The sequence below is a fragment of the Oenanthe melanoleuca genome, chromosome 3, assembly GCF_029582105.1.
Source record: "Oenanthe melanoleuca isolate GR-GAL-2019-014 chromosome 3, OMel1.0, whole genome shotgun sequence".
Taxonomy (NCBI): Eukaryota; Metazoa; Chordata; class Aves; order Passeriformes; family Muscicapidae; genus Oenanthe; species Oenanthe melanoleuca.
Genome location: NC_079336.1, coordinates 74,375,465 through 74,388,584, shown reverse-complemented (window position 1 = coordinate 74,388,584; position 13,120 = coordinate 74,375,465). Strand labels below are relative to the sequence as shown.

At 38.3% G+C, this 13,120-nt stretch overlaps 1 protein-coding gene across 7 annotated transcripts in view; it reads left to right on the top strand.

Annotated features, from left to right (window-relative positions):
- The window catches only part of LTBP1 (latent transforming growth factor beta binding protein 1), a 182,091-nt gene that overhangs the window by 13,163 nt on the left and 155,808 nt on the right, over positions 1 to 13,120 (top strand). For all 7 annotated transcript variants that reach the window (XM_056488103.1, XM_056488100.1, XM_056488099.1 and 4 more), the window contains exon 3: positions 2,061 to 2,346. In XM_056488103.1, the coding sequence (XP_056344078.1) occupies positions 2,061 to 2,346 (286 nt within the window). The remainder of the gene's footprint in view (positions 1 to 2,060; positions 2,347 to 13,120) is intronic.

The following is a 13,120-nucleotide window of genomic DNA, read 5'->3' as shown; positions in this document are numbered from 1 at the left end:
GTAAAAATGGGACTTTTGAAAGTCTTGCATTTTTTTTAAAAGAATTTTTTTGAGATGTTTTTCTAAATCGCTCTCAACTGGGCCCTAATTTTTTCCTGTGATCTTTGTATGTTTCATCCAGATGACCCAAGTAAAATGATGGGGTCACTCTTCTGTTCTTAAAAGTCTCTCCAAAAGCAGTGAAATTTAATTTTAGGCACCTGAATTTATTTTCCAATATATGATTTATTTCAATCATGTGCATATAAATGAATTTTCACTGCTTCTAGCAAAACTAAGTTTTATAAATGAGGTACCAGGAAGACTTGGCTTATCTATTACATATACTTGTATATATACTTGTTGCAAATTCCTTCTCAAGTTCACAGTGAAAATGGTCTTCAGTCTCCCAGCAGTCAAAGACAAGACAGAGTCTAAAAAATAAAGAAATAGAAGTGAGAAAATGATTAATGTTGTGTTGCCAGGGAGGTGCATAATATGCAGTTAAGGTAGTCTAGCTAAGTATTATTGAAAAGTTTCACATGGAGGGGAAAGTGTACGTGAGAAGATGATGCAAAACTCAGATTTAAGTTGTAGGGCAATTCTGGTGTTGTGTGCAGTTGGTATATATGATACATCTGCCAGTGGATAAACTAGGCCTCCAAACTAACATAGTCCCATCCTAATGAGTTAATTAATATATATTCTTGTGCATTTATTTTTATATATAGAAATATGTATTAGAACTTGATTGAAGTGTCAAGTACTCTATTTGGACCAGGGCTGTAGAATTATTTAAAAAAAAAATAATACCGTTGTTCAGTTGGATGTATCTGAATATGTTGCAGAGTCCCAAGTTAAAGATATTAACTTACCTATTCTAGTAAAAAATTTATCAACTGACATATAATTTTGTTGATGTTAAAAAATCTTTAGCAATATTAAAAATATGCATAGTTTGTAGGAACAAAGTAGCTTAGCCGTGTTTTTTTCTTGTACATGCTTAATTGTATGCTATCTTTAATGTGACTAATGAAATTTTCTTTGCTATCTTTTAATGTTAATTTAGATAAGATAATTTATTTGTTTTGCCATCTTTATGTGATGCAAATTTTAGCATCTAAAAGAGATCCTCAAGTTAGACATGCCTTTGCAGTATTACGTGCATATATATAATCTGCAATTGCTTTTGCATTTTTTCCTCCCTCCGTTTTTTGATGGGATTTGCTGCTCCTCTAAGTTTCTTGTTCACTCAGAGTGGAATTTATACTGCATTAACTAGGTCTACAAGCTGGGTGTTGGGTCTAGGCTGCTTATTCAGACTCCCTCTGTAGTCACAAGACAGAGCAATGCAAAGCAGTGTAATTAATCCTCTCTGAAGGCGAATTGTATTTTAAAGAATCTGATCCCTTTTCACTGATGGTACAAAGAATCTATAGAAGCTGTTCTGGGATAATCACAAACAGCACCTGTCTGTTTCTTCTAGGTGTAGCAATGTCTTTGTAGCAGCAGTTCACATCTCTTGTGTTGCTATGATGGGGGTACTGCAGGGAATGTCATTTGAGTTTTAGAGGGGGAAGAAGAGTTGAATTGCTTTATGCTTCTCTGCATCGTTTTGGTGATCTATAATGTGGCTGTAGGGATTCATTCTAGGTGCCTATGAAGCATCTTATTTTAAAGTAGTAGTATAAAGAATCCCAGCCTGGTTCAGTAGTAAAATTCTGTATCTATGTAATATTGTTTCATGAGACACAGTTTGGGTTTTTAAAGTATGAGGAGAAGGGATTCTGAGCAGAAAGGAAGAAGATTTGAAATAATGCTATATTTCTCAATTTAAGTAGTGCATTTCCTATTTCTTAGATGCAGCATTTTACTTTTTGAAGTTGTTCAAATGTTGTGCATTTCTGTTGTGCACAAATCAGTAGGAGTTATACCACCTTGTATATTATCTTTTGTGGAGCTTAATGTTGCTCTCTTACTCCAGTTATCATTAACAATTAATGCCTTTTTTATTGTGGGGAGGGTTTGCATTTTCCTTTGTGCTTTGTTTCACGGGCACTCTTTAAAATGTCTTTTCTTAGCGAACTGTGCACCACCGTGCCAAAATGGAGGGATGTGCCTGCGACCTCAGCTGTGTGTGTGTAAGCCAGGGACAAAGGGTAGCTCCTGTGAGGATACAGTCCAGGACACCTCTTCCACTGGAGGCCGGAGCCCCGCTGTTCCCCCGTGGCCCATCCCCCAGCAGGCTGCCCAGCAGACCTTCTCTCAGAAGGTGCAGGTCCCACCAAAGGCTGGTCCTGTGGCTCAGATGGCATTCACAATCAAGCAGAAGCCTCCTGTTGGCCTAACTCAGCAGATGCAACCACAGTAAGTGTTTTCTTTGCTCTCAAAGAAGCCCGGTGTGTCAGATTTATAAAACGATGTTCCTTGCAAGTGTTTTAAAAAAAAAACCAGCTTCTTGTTTTAACTGTAAGATTTCAGTGGATGTTTAGACTCCTATTACTTAGGAGCCAGGTTTCCTTACCTGAACAGAATCACCTATGATATCGGTCAACCTCTGTTTTACTTAGAATGACACTGCTGTACTAATTTTGGAGGAATTATTCTTAATTTACACTGGTGAACTTTTGAGTTTATACTAGAACAAAGTCTGGCATGGAATTCTGACACCGTGTGTAACTGAGCAGAGTAAGATTTGGTGCTTGTGTTCTGGTTTCTTGTATTTGCATTGTGTTTTCTCTTAAGTGTGTGTGGCTGTGCTACTTGTGAATACTTGTGCTTGCTTATGTTTGAGGTTTGGGATTGTATCTGACTGCCATAAGCAGCAAGGAAACACCCATCTTGTTAGAGAATTTTTTCTCTGCCTCTTTAGTAGCTGGTGACTTAGCCAGTCCTTGGTATTATTTCTCTGAGCTTTAAGTATTTAATGTGAGTCTGAAATTTCTATAATTGTACTGTTGTTTTTATTGATGTGTGTGACCTTATATTGTTTCAAGACCCCATTTGATACGGGGGGAGGGCGGTAATCAAATGGATTGTTAAGTTTTAGGTGTTTTCAGCTACAGCTATCCTTCCTCTTTCAGGTGAAGTCAGTGACAAAAAGTGTTTCTGTCCCATAACAGGTGTTGTTTTTGGAGAGGTTCCTTTTGCTTTTAAGGAAGGTGTAGTCTGTCTTGCTTCTGGTGTCCAGAGCAAATTAATCACGACTAGGAAATAAATTGTGTTTTCCTGTGTTTGAAGCTGTAAAAATGAATGTGGAAGGGTGGTGTGTGATTATAGAGTTCTGCACCTGAGTCATCATAGGCTCCTGACAACAAAGTGCCACTTCCTTTCCAAAGCTACATCTGAGAATAGATTGTTGGACATTCCCAATGTTATTTATTGTCTCATAACCCTTTCTCAGTTTTTTTTTTCCTCCTAAACCCTTCTAATTCTTTGTATTTACTATGGATCCAGAAGCTAAACTAGGTTCCTACATGTCTTAGAGAATTACATGTAATATTTCTCTATTACATGTAATAGAGAAATTTACCTGAATTCCCTTGCATTTCTAAGCCCTGAGCCAGTATGTTCTTTGAGAAAGGTAGAACACTGAGGGCTTGAGGAAAAAAATATATCCACAATCTGGAAAAACAGAGAAATTGCTACCCAATTTTAATATTTCCTAGTACTCTGAGTCTAGTTTCATTCCTACCAGTGAAGTAAGGGTTATTGAAGTGACTAATATGAAGGGGAAATTTCCAGTAAAATCATGAGACTATTTTCCTGTTTCCTCTCCAGACCAGCTGGACTCATCACCTGATGTCTCTCCTTGGCCCCATAAAGAGCAGCACAAAAAATCAGTATGAAAAGGCCAGACAATTCCTGTCTTATCAGTAGTGATTCCTGTAGAATATACTTTCTTTATTCTCCCTCTCTGTACACACAAGCATTCTCAAGGAATTTTTCTTTGTTATGATAAAGGTCAGCTATCCAAGTTGGGTAGTAAAATATACTTAAAAAAAAAAAAAGGACGGGGGAAGAAAGATAAAAGAATTTTATTTGTTCTAGCCTGGAAAAAACCAGAGTTGTCATCTTTTAAGCACTCTAAAACTGCACTCAGAAGGCTTGTGGCAGCCTTTAGAGAAGGCTTACTTTCCATTATTCCTGGAATAATGTCCAGGGATAAAGGGTTTCTCTTCTAAAAAAAGGAGAATATGTTAAACTGATATTTTTCTGTGCTACTATGAGACTTGTTGGGCTATGATGCTCAGAGTATTTCTAGAGGATACCTACAGCATTTCATGATTCACCAAGATCTCTTTACCTGCTTGCATGAGACATTATCACAGATGTAGAGGAAGCAACTTCAGACTGACAAAATCAGTCATCTGTTACCTGCTATCCAAAGTGTCTCTGCATTCTTCCATATGCAGTGGGCTTTGTTGTTCATGTGACCATTCTCAGCCTAGGATTTGCTCCTGACTGTAGAGAGACTTTTCCAGGTAGAACTGTTACTCTGATATCACATGAAGATAAATCTAGTTCAGTCAGCTTAATACTGGCATGGGAAAATGGAAAACTGAGTCTCTGAAGTCATGAGAACGCCAGCCTACAGCCTTGGCTGAAGCCAGTTGTAGGAGCTGGAGAGGGAAAGGGCTGTTGCACAAACCAAAGCTGTTGTATCAAATGCAGCAGAAGGCAGATGTTTAGATACAGCTGTTGAAATGAGTGCCAGTGATAGTCTGTGTATGACTATTAGGACAATTTACAGGCCTGAGAGAGTCTTCTGAGGTCAGGTCTCTAACATTGAAAGGGATAGACAGGCTAGTTCCTGTTTCAATTCCTTTTTGAATATATGGTGATTCTTGTATGTTGTGTGAGGCTGCCCAGGTACTTTTGGAATGGCTTTTCCTTTTCCCACTCGTGGAAGGTGGAGTCATCCACACTGTCAGTGTGATGGTGTGCTGATCTGGACACTGCTGCTGTGCAGTCAAGGACTGGACTGGTGACAGCCAGGGTAGAACCCAACCTGGAATGCCTAAATTAGCTCCCAGAGGAGACTTGCTTCTACAGAGCTTCTGTTTTTCCATCCTCTGTCATTTTTTTTCTGTTTTATATAGGAATGCACCTTTTACAACTTCAGTCATCAAGATGTGTTCATGCATGCTTTCTTAGGATCATGATGGCAATGATATTTAGGAAAGCAGGGTATTAATTTATTTCTATCCAGATACATATCTTTTAAGAATAAGGTACTGAACAGAAGGAAAGCTGGAGAGAGATTAATTTTCTGGAATATCCTGAGTTCAGCAAGTCTGTCATAGCTGTGCTCTGAAGATGGATATGCTGTCAGGTACAAAGTCTCATCTCAGAAAAATGCTAGCAGAAGGTATAGATGACTGTAATTGAAAACAAGTGGTGTTTCTGAAACAGAAATCTGCTTCTTATTGGAACCTGTAGGGAATTCTGATCTCAGTAACAGGCATGCTTTGTGGGCCTGAATTCCTGTGATAGCTCTCCAGTAACTCTGGGTGTTCTTTCACATCTCATGTTCTCACTTGCTGGCAACAGGATAGCTCCAACAGCTTGATTTTGTGCATTTACCATCTGTGTGAGCAGAACATTTTTGTTTTTTAAGGGCATCTTTCTAGTACAATTTTGGAAATGATCACCAGAAAGAATATGGCATCAACCAGCTGGAGCTCAACAATACACTGCAGTGTCACAGCATTGTTCCATAAGCCTCCTTTGGAGGGAGGTGGTGGTGAAATGTGAAAATTTGCTTTAATGCTGGACAAAGCAAAGCTCATCCAAGGAATGGTGAATGTACAGACTCCAAGTGACAGACTTGGACTTACTGGTGTGCCTTATGTGCCCAGAAATTTTCTAGTTTAAAAACACATGTGCTTGACCATTCAGTGTTTACAGTGTTTGGACGTGTAGGGCATGCTTTAAAGAGGAGTTCTTAGTGTTACTTATTACTGTGTTGCAGTATAATCTGTTCTCTTCTAAAGTGGCTTTTTCAGGTTGTGGTTTGGCTTTTTGGTTTGTTTTGCCTTTTTTTCTTTTCTGTAACTATTGGAACCTTTACTATTTATTATCAAACAATTATTTCAGGAGATGTTGGGAAACTACCAGAAGAACTTCTTTCCAGGGGCTTTCTTGGAAAGCATGACAGTGTGGTTTGAGTTTTACAAAGATATATTTGTATTGTTGAAGTTAGGTTTGATATATTGCTATTGTGGCATTCAGAACCTTGCTATTAAGAAGGTTTCTCCGTTAGCAAGTGTTTTTGATTGTAAACAATTGTGCAACAGTTTTATGCTTAACTGAGATTTTTAGTCAAACAGATAAACATTACCCATTCAGGTTACTCTAAGCAAACTACTAATACTGATAATAAGTTGTGGGTGAAATAAAAAAAAAAATGCTCCAAATAGGTATTTTCCTTGCAGCAAATGGGAATTCTTTTTTTATGATTTTTCATTCCCTTCTTTACAGCTGTGAATAGAGCTCAGTAGCTTGATTTGGAAAACTGTATCCTGTCAATATACATCAAAATACCTTTAATTTGCAAAGGAAGAAAAGCAAAGTGAGAATAGACTTTATTACTGATTTCAGGAATAAAAATTGATATAGCAATATTCAGTCTTTAGTAGAGTCCATGAATTTTGGTTTAGTGCTGTAATGATCAAATTATCACTGAACCAGGGAAATTTTCCTGTTTCAGATATTTTGAACTTGGAAATGTTTGTAGATATCTTTTGTCTTTGTGTCAGAAATCTTGCTTAATATTTGGTCTAAAGCCCTTTAAAATAATATTAGCTGCATCTGATTTATAAGTCTTGTATATCAATGTAACTTTTGATATTGTCTTAACTTCCAGTTGCTATTGAGACTTTGTTGTTAATAACCTTATTAAATAGATGACAAAGACACAAAGGAGCCCTCTTCAGGGGTTTTACTTAGTCTTACAATTTTGCTAGTGTAGCAGATAACTAGATGGATTAACAATCTTCATTAGGATGATGTGGACTGGCCTTAGACAAAGGCAGATGTATCTTCAGGGTTGAGACTGTCTGATTAATTACAAATGCCTCATTGATTTCATTGTTATGAATAGCCTGTTCTGTTCATGATTTAGGAACCCTGAGAGACACACATTCCATCTGCAGTGAATTTATTTTTTTCAGTGCTAGAGTCCAAGTACTTCACTTAGAAGCAGTTTCCACTTTACCTAGTCTGCATAAAGTTTACCTATGCCACGTACCCTTGTGCTTTGATAAATTTTGCTCAGGAATCCAAAATTGTTTTATACAAAGTTGCTAATCTAAGCACTTCTAAGGAGGCTTATTGGTTATGTCATCCTGTGCTAAAGTTTAGGAGTTACTGTTCATCAGTGTCTGTTGAGACTGGTATTTCTTTTTTTTGTGTATTTCTTTTAGTGTGGTATTTCTTTTTTGAGTGTAACTGGTGAAGAGCACTAGGCAGATGGAGAAAGTGGGCTCTGCTCATGTCATTGTTCAAATACACTTTGAGACTTTGTAACCAGCCAGCAGACTATTAGAAGGACTGCAGTAAATCCTTGTTTGTTTCTCTCTTTATCAAATTTTCCCTAAATTTTCCTATGGTCTTAGAGGGAAGTGCTGGAGGACGAGAATGTGAACTGTTTGCTAATTGCAGTGTGCACAGTGTTGTTTCTGAAGACAAATCTGCAGGTGTACTCGAAAGTTTTGTAGGCAACTGAATTATGACTACTTGACTTTGAGTTAAGCAACTTTCTACACTAAGCAAAGGACCTATTCTTGTTCAGAAAATAATTTTTATATGTGTTAGGAGAGTAAATACCTTTGAAGTAATAGCTCAACAAAGCATTGCATTTACCGAAGAGAATATCTCTGTACTGGAAAAAATAACAAAGCATGATTTCTGATGCTGAGACATGAAGTTTTTTTACCAGTGTAGTCTATAGCTTTGAAAATATCTCTTCCAGATGTGAACAGAAAAAAAATCTTTTCTGATAGGCTTTATCTATTATAATATTTTGTTTTTAAGTTTAAAGTACTGACTTTAAAGCATACAATGCAGCTGTGGGACAGACTTTATTAAAGCCTCTAGCACCACTGGAGGATATTGAAAGGAATTCTTTGTCAGGTTGGATGCTGTGAGAAATGATGCTTCAGGCTTGTCATGGATTTTATAAGTGGTTTTATAGAAAAAACTGCTTTTGGATATTCCATGTGCTGGTTTTGTATTTTTTTTCATTAAAGAAACAACCTAAGCTACAGTTCCGTATGTTCTATGTCAAGAAAAGAGATTATGTTAAAAGGAGATAGACAGTATTAGTACATACTATTATGTCATTGGGCAGTAGGTGGCAAGCTTTGCTTTTCCTTCTACTTAGGGTTTATTTTCGTGTTGCAGAGTGCCAGAGTTTTTGGAGGAGTGGTTTAAATTCACTGGATTATGTCATTTATTGGCAGCACATTTCTTTAACAATCTCTTTTGTTCTTTGTGGATAATTGTCTTGCTATTGAACACTGAAGGAAAGCCTCTTTTCAAATGATAGGTGCAAATCAAGAAATGTGAGCTGTGTTGTATTGTCTCATGACTTCTGGGGGCAGATTACTAATAGAAATTACACAAATGAGGTGCAGTCACAGTCAGTCTGAAATTATTTGGGATCTTCCTGTTCAACTTGTGTTGTACAGCTAGGGGTATGGTGGAACAACACCCTCTTTTTGTGCAATGTTTTCCTATGTTCTATGCCTGTAACTAATACATCTAAAGAAAAAATAGTAAAATATTTGCCTTGCTTGTGATGTGTCATGTCCTGTTCCGGTCTGTGTGCTCACATCCTCCCTTCCATTACCCTCTGAATTGCTGTAGCTGTCCTCACAAACTCAGCCTGCTCTGATGTGTGGGGACATATTGTCCCCTTCAGCATGGGGACAATAAAACAGCAGCAGCAAATTGTCCAGCTAAAAATAAGGTTATGTAGAAAGGGCAGTGCTAGAGTGCTTGTCTGGAGGAACTTTTTGTTGGGGGTGACTATTAATAGCCTTCCTCTGCTCAGACTTCTTACCTGGAGCAAATGACCTGGCAGCTGATGAACTAGTGATCAGTTCTATATCTTCATCAAGGATAGCAGGGATATAGAACCTCTGCTCCTGTGCGGTTCATCTCAGCTGCTTTCCAATTTAGGCATTCTCAACTTTCCTCTAGAACAATTTCTACCTATTAGCTATGTTAATTATATTAATTTCCTCATAATGACTGAGTTAGAATTCTTCTTCCTTTACTGTTGAAGTTTTGGGGAAGTTTGTTCTGGATTAAAAAGTTTACTTGTTGCTTTCTCAGCAACTCCATCCTACATGTACTTTATAATAATTGCTCTGACAAAGATCAATTGTCTTGGATATCCTTGATCCCAAACATAAACATATTAATTCATCCAAAGCATAAACATATTCATTCAACTATGTCATTCTAGAAATTCTGAAACAGTAAATAACATTTTCTTCTTACTATGGCAGGGCATTCAGCATGGGAGGGAGATCTCCTTATGAACATAGAGGCTCCATATGAATTTGCATTTTCACTGCTGGAGCTTTCTGTCCCCACACAATTCCTAATGAGGATCAGAGCTGTTTTGGGATTGGTAATGCAGACCCGAGCTGTCAGTTGAAGGCATGGTTAGTTTCATGCTGCAGGAGCAGTAGGCTAAAAGGATCTTTGGCATCAACTATTGGTAAATTGACACCAGTACTTTGAGATCCTGATACTGTGGTTAAGTCTTGCTTCTGTAGTCTTTGGCAGTGCTGTGATCTATGTGTGCTAGAACAAAAACTGGTTCAAAGGTACTTACTCATCTCTTTGTACTGCCAGGCACTGAGTCAGCCCTCAGGAGCACCTCCATTCATCATTCTAGGAAATGTAGTCATTGGGCTGCAGGAGCTGAAGTCACTGTTTAGTTCAAATGGCTGGTCTCCCTCAGGACTGGGATCATTTGTGTTGGCAGGGAATATGGAGATTTTTTGATGACAATAATGTCAGTCTTGTGTCAGTGTCCTTTTTGAACACTGCTAGTGCACATTTCAGTGCTAATTCATTAAACTGACAGATAATTTGTAGTTACTCTCTGTTGGACTGAGTACTTGCTGTTAAATAGATTACAGTACACCTGGGTCTAAAGACTGTGGGCTTGAGTGTGGTGTGAAAGGCAAACCCTGTGACTATTAAAAAATGGTTAATCATTTGATAGGTCTTGTTAGCTCACAGTGGTGTGAGAAGTGGGCAGATCATTATGGCAAACTGCCTTGAGCAAAGCCTTTGGTGTTTTGGTGGACCAAGTCCAGTCTGTTCTAATCACGTATTTATAAGGCCTTTAGAATGTGAGCATTTGTGATACCTGCTACTGTTTCTTCAGGTTTCTTTAACTGTTTGGGTTGAAATCTTTGAGTCTGCAAGTATCTACTTCTGTCGAGAGTTCCACATGGATTCTTTTCAATTGACTGGACCCAGATAACATCTGGTCACATCAAGTACTGTGCATGTGCTATGAACTTGTGTCCACCAGAAAAACAGAGATATCTTGGAAAGAATGTTGAAAATATAAAGTATCAGCACTGCAGCAGTGTGCAAGGCACTCATGAGATGCAGCTGCAGTCCTGTACTTCAAATTATTGTTGCTCCTGAGATGGCATAGCCTACCTTTGCATGAAAGTCTTGTTTTATCCACACTCTAACCATCCTCTAGTTAAGGGAATATCTCACAAACACCTGGTAGAGGATATTAATTTTTTTCATTAGTATCTTTGACAGGAAAAGGATTCTCAGGAGTAAAATCACTTTGATACAGTGGCTTAAATTATCGGGAGCCAACAAGGGGTCTCAAGCCAGCCAGAGCTTATTCCAGACAGAAGAAGAAAGCTATTCTATGTGATGGCAGCGCCAGTTGGTTTGTTTTTATGTGTCTGTGTGACGGACCTGGCCTGAGTAAAGCTTTGGTGGAAGAAAGGGGTGGTCAGTGTTGGAGTACTAGCTGGAAAACTGTTGCCTGGCCATAGTGTTGAACAGTTTCCACTACCAATTTGATCTTGAGTGTGAGGGAAGGATCAACTGAATGCTTGTAGGATAATCCTCCACCCCTTCCCCTATCATAGACGACTCGTCTGTCAGGAAGCCAACACAGACAAGCTTCATTACAGTAAGAGAGAAGACAGATCTGTCAAGATTCCAGTCAGTCTCTTAAGAGCTTACTGTGTTTGATTAACCTCTCCAGGCACCGTGCATGAACTGTAGCAAACTATACAAAAAACTTGTGTTCCACATGAGTAGTAAGGAAAGTAAAAGCCCATCTAATTTTGGTGTGGGTTTTTTGTTGTTTTTTAAAATTACTGTATTCTCCTTTCTTGGGTTTTGTTGCGCCCAGAGTGCTACAAAATAGAGAGGTAGAATCTTGTTTAACTTCTACAAGTTTTGTATGAGAATTATCTGGTCTAATGACCTATTCGTGTTGCCTGTCTATTGTTCTGCCACCTTCTCTTGTGCTTCAATAGAAAACAATCCTGAGAGTCCCTCTTGGAGAAAGGCACAAGAACCTTTCTAAGTGCATTTATGAGCTTAGATGAGAAAAATTAATTGGGACTGTGTTCTTTGGTCTTTTCTTCTGAGTGTGTTCCTGTAATAGATTTCTTAATTGGGTTGAAAGACTTTTGGGCAGTTTTTCAGTTCATTAAACTGTTTGAACTAGCTTCCATTTTATGTTCATTCTTCTGTTTTGGAGCTATGAAGTGCTGTAGAGACTCTTTGGCTTTTTTCCCCCTTTAACATTGTTAACTCTGTTTTGCTTACTCTTGAAAGCATCTCTTCATTGGTAATATCTGAATTGGATCCTGTACACAGGTTAGGCCAAACCAAGATTTTAGTATTTTTTTCTGCATTCCTGAATGAGCTGATCCCTGAAGATGACGTTAGTTACATCTAAAAATTCTGGTTTAGTGTTGTGCTTTTCTTTGGGGGGGGTAACTGAAAATTCATACTGCCATTGTTTCCTGACTCTCTACCTTCAGAGATACAATAGCTGTCATCATCTTAGGCAGCTAGTAACATGGTCCTAATGCTGTGTTTTCTCTCCTTTTTATTGAAATTACAGATCACAGAGATGTTCTGTTAGTGACTGGTATGGTTAACTTGCTGATCTAATTTGACTGGCTACTCTTTGAGAAGTAGCATCACTCATTCACCAGGTGATCTGTTTCGTATGCAGGATAATACATGAATTTTTCCCAGCCCTCCCATTAGTTTTGCTTTCCTGAGATAGGAATGGTTCCTTCCTGGTGAGTCTGGTCATTCTTTCTCAGCTCTGATTCTTGAACTTAGAATGCTTCATGTAGGAGCACAGATGCTTCTGATTCAGTTGCCTCCTCTGTTAGAAAGCACACTGTTTAAAAGGTTTTCAGTTTTTTCCATTTCTCACTGTTACCTGTTTTGTTACCAGCTCTTGCTTTGTTCTTTACTTGAGTGTGCTGACTTGACTAAAAGTTGTGACTGCATCATTCAGAGCTGTGTACTTTCTTTCCCTGTTTCTGATTTAAAAATTCTTCTGTAGTACTTGTCATTTCCATCAAGCTTTAAGTGGAGTTTTGTCTTCTATGGAGCATTCTGTTACATTTTCTGTCAACTCGGAAGTCCTCTATGCTTATATAATTTTCTGAGCCATGCAGCAAAACTGTCAACCTCTCTGGCACCTTATTTGTTCAGACTTAGCAAAGTGTTAAATTTTAGTACATGAGACAAATGTGGTGTAATTTGGCACTTTCCAATGATCCCAGAATGGTTTGGTTTGCAAGGGCCCTTTAAAGACCATCTTGTTCCAACTTCCCTGTCACAGACAGGGAAAGTTTCACTAGGACAGATTTCTCAAAGCCCCATCTGCCCTTTAACTCTTCTAGGAATGGCGCATCCACCACTTTTCTGGGCAGCCAGGTATGCTGCCTTACGCCTCTCATTGTAAAAGTTGTTCTTTCTGTCCTTCTTTCAGTTGCCCCCTGTCCTTTCAGTATATAAGGTCATTATAAGACATAAGAAGTAAATACCTTTATAGAGTGTACGTGATTCCAGAATATTTCATAAAACAATGTTGCAAATACTGAGT